Raw genomic sequence first — 7,285 nt, 5'->3', positions numbered from 1 at the left:
TGCCTGGGGTTAAAAATTAAAAAAGTCTTACATCAATCAGCTGATGTCTGGTATGTTAATATGCAAATGTAACTAACTTGGGAGTTTATGTTGAGAGATCTCCAAGGCAGGAAGACTGAAAATATTGGGGGAAGAAATCTGTGGCAGGAGTTGCCAATTTTGTAAACTGTCTTTGGCTGTCATGTGGCAAGGCAGAACAACTTTTAACTCTCTGTCATTTTCTTTCATAAAAAAAAAATTGCTCCTTCTCCTCCACTGTCCTAGTTCTAAACCTTGAGATACCTGGTGAAAATCCTACACTAATTGCTGATCATTTCAGAGACAAGCATTGCTGTCAGCTGAAAGTATATTGTTTAATATTCTCACAAGGTGTCCTTTTCAAAATTTTCATTTCTACTTTTCCTCTTTATATTTTCTTTTATCAAAAAAGTCTCTTAACAGAAAGTTGGCTAATACAGCCCTGAAAGTTCCTTTTCCTTCCTGACCCCTTTACCGAAAAAAAGGGAAACACTGAGATCTAACTTTTGGCCAACTAATTATTGTCATTGCAAAATCAATAAAAAAAACCAGAATTTTGGCACATTTTCCAACAGACAGTTTTAGTTACTGATACTTTTCTGTCCTTGATCTGAGAAGAGAAATTTACTTAGTACAGGGGGAGTGTCCTACTAAAAAACCCAATGGCTTTAACATGAATTTATGTCAAACTAAGGCAGTTAAACCAAAGAGTCCAAAAAGCTAACCAGAGTGCTATCTTTTCCCCTTTTACTGACTAGTTGAAAATTCAATTCAAGACACTCAGAAACTGTGGCCTCATCTTCAACCAGTGTCATCCATCTACGTATCATCTATGTACAAAACAATGTAGACAGTGACAGTTGAAAATAAATTTTAGACAAGGACCATTCAACAGTGGACACAGTTTATTACATTTGCCACTGCATCTCCCTAGTTTCTGCAGCATGAAGCAAATACAGGCTTGTTGTTTCCTCCTGACTGGGATTTTAATAACCTGACCTTCTCCCTACTCCCTTAAATTTCCAGAATTGCAACCTCACCTTGTGGGCTTTAACTCTCCTACATTCTCCATGGTAATAACTCTGTGCTAAATCATAAAAAGCATTCTCCAGCCTTAAAAAAAAAGAAGAAGAAGAAATATTTATCTTATAAGTTTCAAACCTGTTCCTTTTTTATTTTGAAGCTGCATGAATTTCATGTCCCATGAATGACTACGATAACTTGTAGTATGATCATTCAATTGTTTCACTCCCATGAGTGACCAAGACAGAATTTCTCCTTACAATATCAATACAATATCAACTAGATTAGAGATGAGAATAAAGAAAAATATCAATTTGGGGATAAGTAGTTTATCTAAGTGATAAAAAATTCTCCAAACTAATATTATAAGAATTGTATGGTTGACAGTAAGGAGAATTACAAATTTGATCTGGGAGTTAAAGGGTTAATCAGATGAAAACACAAATCAATAGAGAGGCTGTTAACTCTCTTGGGAAAGTCTTGATAAATGCTGATAAAATCTGATATCCAAATAATTCTAACTAACTTAGTCTTTATTGTGTCCTGTTTTGTAACTTTTCTTGATCAGCTAGAATAAATACAATAGAAAAAATATGAAACTCTTACTAAATAAATCTTTTCTTATATAAATTTTGACAAAAGTTGGGCTTTTACATTCAACTGCAAACTCAATGAAAACCAATCTCATCAAAATCAATCTAAAATGATAAATTTTGTACAAATACCTAATTGTGTAGCCAATCATGTTCACAGAAAAAGACTCCCAGATAGCTTTGTGCAAAGGTTTCTGATTAATATCAAGTCCCATAAGAGCTGTGAGGCCCAAAGGACGGGTCGCGAGTTCTGTCGGAAACTCGCTGGCAGCCGCCATTATTGTTTAGGCTAGAAATGTAACCTGGCCGGCTGGAACGTCGACCGGTAGTGACTAAATCGGAAATATCGACTTCCGTGGACGCAGATTTTTTTTAATAGTAGTGGTTCCTTGCACTTTCCACGAGTGAATGGCTATCAGCGGTTAAGTCTGATCTATATCGGGGAATTGCGATTGTTTTGCTTGGGGATCGTTTCTTTAACGACCAGCTGTTGCTATAAAAACGTCTTCGGTCGTTTCGCCAACGTTTTAAGTTATTTCACCAACATCTCTGGTGCTTTCAGGCACTGGCGCTTCCTTTCAAATATTTCAGAGCTAATCGACTTTAAACCTGATTTGTGATGACTTTATGATAAGCGCTATAAAAGTTCTATGAATTCTCAGTAGTTCTTATTGTGTTATTGCCCAATCATAACCCTTCTTCTTCATTGTTCGCTTGGAAAATTCGTTTTACGTCTCCCGTAAGTTACGGTATTCCTTTGTGGTGCACCCTCTCCCAGGAGAAATCCCGGATTGTCCCTGTCTTCAATACCTGCCAAGTACTATTGTTTCTCAAAAGAGTCTTAACTGAAACGATTCACGTAATTATCATAAATCGAGTACCTAGTCAGTTATCGAGACGATTTTTATCGAGTCAATTCTCCCCGGTTAGCTGCGACCGATCCAAGTACGCTTTGCCTGTGTAACACTGAGGAAACGATACATTACCATTAGATGCTGCTCATGCCAATGAGATATGCCATAGCATGGAATGTTCCTGTTCTGTTCTGCGTTTGAAGACCTCTTTGAACTGACTAGCAAGCCAAGCATAACGCGTTTGCAGTTTAAGTAACGAGTCTAAAGTCGCGTCATTAAGAACACTGAAAAGTGTTTGTCTTTTGTCGAGCACTTTCACATGATGAGAGGACCAGAAGTGGTTTTGTTTGTGAGTGCGATCTTCGAGCTTGGGTGAGTGTCAATGGAAATGATGTGATTTAAAATGGAAAACATTCCATCGCGCATGCAAAATGCCTATTGTTCTCGAGACATTTACTTGCAGAAGCGAAAAAATTCTAGATCCGTAATAGAAGCGGCGAAGCGTACACGAGATGGTTTTAATTGGTCGTGATTTTGTGCCCCTTCCCTCGGGGAATAATGGCATAGCTCATTAACTTATCAGGGCTGGGTTAAGAGACAAAGGAATAAAGGGGGTAAGTTTCTAAAGAAACTGTGTGCTACGTCGGTGGGAGAGTGTAACGGGGTAATTACGTATTATCAATTGACTTGAGAACGTAAATTGGCCACCGTAAAGAGTTTAAAAGCTGACATTTCGAGCCTTAGCCCTTCGTCAAATTTATCTTTTAAATCGGCACTCTTAATCACCGCGGTATCAACGAGCGATTTTCATTCAGTTAATTTTTTTGTAAAGTTGTTCTCCCGTCACCACATTCCCACTAATAAAGCGTAGCTCCATTTTCTGCACAAACATTTTTTAAACCCATACACAATCCTCAGTTCCTCCAATCCCTCTGACGAAGGGCTAACGCTCGAAACGTCACCTTTCAAACTCTTTATGGTGGCCAATTTACGTTATGAACTCATTTGATAATGCTAAATTACCCTGCTAAGAGACAAAGGCCGCGCAAAAGTTATTCTTCGTGCTATTGTTTCGTCTTATCACAAATCTACCCGATGATTTTTAAAGCTGGCTATTCAATATACTTAAGCTTTCCAAAGGCGGTTCGCGCATGAATTTCTGCCAAAGGCAATTGCATGCCAAAATCTTGTTGAAAATTGTGAAATCAACAAACATATCACGTCATTGCAATTTTTGCCAATAATTTTTCCCAGCTCCGAATCTGATTATCCGAAGAGTTTAGTCGCTCGATTTCTTAGAAAACGCTTCAGGCGTGTAACTTAAGGTTTCTCCAAATCATTTTCCGTTTATGGAAGCTGGAACATGCAAGTGAAAGCTTGATCCAAAGTTTTATTGTTTTTGCCAGCAACTTCCAAGCAACTATTAAACTCACTTGTACTCTTTTTGTTATCAGAGTTGTTTCCTTTTCGTTAAATTCAGGTCGAGTGAAACATCGGCAAAGTATTTGTACGCCCGTTGGTTCTCGTGCGAATCTTGTTTTCGTGAAAAATCCTTGGGTTTACCGAGTTCGGTTGATGCGTAAGATATGGTAATTGCTTTGTTTGGCCAAACGACGAATCCTAATGCAATGTTGATTTATTTTTTATTAAGGATGGGGATAAGTTCTACCCGAAAGGCATTTGGCAGAGAAAGCATGGCACAGAACATATTTTTGCGACGCGAGGGAGAGCGGCAATACGTTATCAAAGAGAAATCGAGTGAAGTCGGTGATGGAGAGTTTTTGCTACTACGTCCAAACTATTTAGCGTCGGAACCAGAGGACATACCCGCTGGAATGACAAACGTGAAGCGTCCTGGTAGATTCTTAACTGCTGCCGTTGGGGATGGAATCTCGGACGACACGTCTTCCATTCAGGCCATCGTTAATCACGCTGCAAGTTCCAAAAATAATAAGGTATTCTTCCCTCGAGGTGAATACCTAGAAAGCAGTAATATCGCCATCCCTGGCCCGGTGGAACTTCACGGAACACAGAGCGGTATCGCAGTTATCAAGTCCTCGACTCCTTATGTTTTTCAAGTTTACAATGCTTCACCAGTGAAATCGGTTTCATTGAATAATGTGTACTTCGACGGAATTCGTGTGAATTTTGACGGTGGAGTCAATCGAGAAGTCCCTGGACCAACAGCTATGAGTAACGTCACCATAAACAGCTGTGTATTCTTTTCATCCGGAAGGCCAACTCCGAGAAACGCTGAGAGGGAGCAGTTGGAAATGATGGACCTTAGAAACAGTAATGTGTACAGAAACATCTTTTTGCGCGATTCTAATGCGTATGGAGTTGCTTCAAAATTTACCTTCACTGTGGGTGTAGAGGTGAGAGAAAACATATGTGGGCTGGATTTAGGCAAGATAGGCTGGTTAGCCACCAAAGTTGAGCCAGCATGGTACTGGCGAGATCAAAAACAAAAATTAGAATTCCTTATGACTCATTACAATCTGGAATCTGATCAAGGCTTCTTTCAAAGTTGTTGTTATGAAGAGTGCGACGAAAGGATGAGAATCGTGAAAAATGTCTTCAAGGGAAGCCCAAACACAGGCCGTTTCCGAGACCACGTGATGTACCTCAAAGGCTTCAATATGATGGAAGTTGTTAGTAATTACGTCAGAGGCTGGCCAGCGGATTATTCAGGGGGCATTAAAGCTCGAAATGGAAAAAATCTATTGGTTGCCCGTAATTACCTCGACGACACAGGTATTTTTTTGTATACTCACAGAACAATCAATCCATGTCTCTTTAATGGTTTGAAGAACGTTGTCGTCTACAGAAATCACATCGTGCAACGAACCAATCCTGGTCATCTCACAAGTGGTATCTATTATTACGAGCCCCATGATATTGGGATAGATTGGAACATCACTTACTCCGCTAATGTATTTGAGATCGTTGGAGTAAGCGACCCCACTAATTACATATGTATCTGGCTGACCAATGGCGATCTTTCTCAACATCACGTGCTCCAAGACAACGTCTATTATGGTACCAAAATACCTGTGAAGCTGTATGCTGACGACAGTACTCCATCGCATGAAACAGAGAAAAACAACGCTAGTATTACAAATTGGTACAACTATCCACTGTACAAGCTAAACATTCCCCCTTATTAGACAGTGCTAAATAACATCTATTGTTATTTGATTATCGAGCTTTTATTTGCATCGGTGATCGAAGAATTATCCTTTTTAAGATTACAGCGCTCCAGAAGGATTGGAGCGAGAGATGAAAGAATCAGTTTTTTCGAATTGAAATCAAAGTGTTCAGTTTAATTATAATCAAAGATGGAGCCGCTCTAAGTTAGGAACTTGCGCGAGCGGATATTTTTGCCCGATTAATGAGGAACTTCAAGTTGGGGGTAACGTAACTTAAAGTTTGAGCTGACGCAACCATGTTTCGAGGCGACGGAACTTGGTGCGACCGTCCAGGAGGGCAACTTGTCTCGTACCCAGGCCTTGTGCGGCCGGCCAAGCCTTTATATCAGTTACACAGTGGGTACGAGACTAGGGAACGACATCATCTGTTACACCTGTTACCTATCAAATACTATTTTATCTTCAAAATTTTAATTTCTTGATAGGCACAAGAAAGTTCAATTGTGTGCAAGTGAAGAGAAAAGTGAATTTTTCTTTAACAAAAGGTATACTGGGGCACTTCAGTACGACATAAGGGGGGTCGGGAGGGTGGTAGCGAGCAGCCGATTGAATGACTGATTGATAATTTTATTTATCCACAGAAAAAAACTCCTTCAACTTGATTTATAAGTAATATATCTAATTCTGTTTGGCTATTCTATCAAATAAAGCAAGATAAATTATGTCATGCCTGAGGCTGCTTTGCACATCAACATGGCTACTAGCCTTTGGTGATTTGATGATTAAGAGTGTGTCCACGAGAGCACCAGGCAGTCTTGCTACATGCCATCTCACTGATTCCAATGAAACTTTGCCAGTTTCAAGGGTCTACCCCAAAACTCAAAAAGACAAACTGGTTTCTGTTTTGTTTTTTTCCGGGGGTGAAATGGACCACCCTCCCCCTCCCTGCATTTATCTCCCACCAAACGCGTGGGAGATAAATAAAAGTTTTTACCTTCTCAGTTTGTTCCGTCAAAAACGCTTTTAATGTGAAGTCACGTCGACCTCGACAGAAAAGTTAGGCTCACCCTGTCAGAATCAATAGTTTGATAACGTAAATATCAAATAAGGTACATCATTGCGCTTTGATCACAGTAATGAAAAAATGTGCGTTTCCTCACACTCGCCACATTTATTCTTTGGAAAATTATTTTACTGGAGGGCAATGTCACTTAGCTTGGCGCGTCTTGACTCTAACTGACGAAAGTTGCCGACGATGCAGCGAGGTGAGCCCCACGAAATTATTGTCAAATGTTTTAAAAACTTTTTCTGCCACAACAGAAACAAAAGCCAGTCACCTACAAAATTTCAGAATGACTTCTAAATTTTGTTAAATCTTAATTTTCTCGTACAGGGCCAACGGACCTTGAATGGGTCTTTTATTTTATGTTTTACTTCTATGTAAAGATTAGTCTCTATAGCATCCAAATGACTCAACATCGCGAAGTCGGTTAATCAGGACTCTGAGAACTGTCTTCCGTATTGACCGTACACGATACGAAGGGGTCGGTGGTTTGAAACATAGCTCACGGAAAGGTTTCCAAACAAATGTGGAAAGAATTCATCTCTTTAATTTCCTTTTTGAAGCAGAGCGAAGTGGAGGAGGGAG

The 7,285-nt window shown here is 39.7% G+C and overlaps 2 protein-coding genes across 2 annotated transcripts in view; both read left to right on the top strand.

Annotated features, from left to right (window-relative positions):
- LOC149036606 (uncharacterized) overlaps positions 1 to 7,285 on the top strand; it is a 102,302-nt gene that overhangs the window by 40,349 nt on the left and 54,668 nt on the right. The gene's annotated exons all lie outside the window — the stretch shown is intronic.
- On the top strand, positions 2,223 to 5,774 carry LOC149036611 (uncharacterized). The gene is made up of 2 exons (XM_089189366.1): positions 2,223 to 2,860; positions 4,140 to 5,774. The coding sequence occupies exons 1-2, from the start codon at positions 2,808 to 2,810 to the stop codon at positions 5,653 to 5,655; spliced, it is 1,569 nt and encodes a 522-aa protein (XP_089045492.1). The 5' UTR covers positions 2,223 to 2,807; the 3' UTR covers positions 5,656 to 5,774.

This window comes from Pocillopora damicornis, chromosome 12, assembly GCF_964200805.1.
Source record: "Pocillopora damicornis chromosome 12, jaPocDami1.2, whole genome shotgun sequence".
In the NCBI taxonomy this organism is placed as follows: Eukaryota; Metazoa; Cnidaria; class Anthozoa; order Scleractinia; family Pocilloporidae; genus Pocillopora; species Pocillopora damicornis.
The sequence above is the reverse complement of the archived record's forward strand: the minus strand, read 5'-3'. Positions and strand labels throughout refer to the sequence as shown.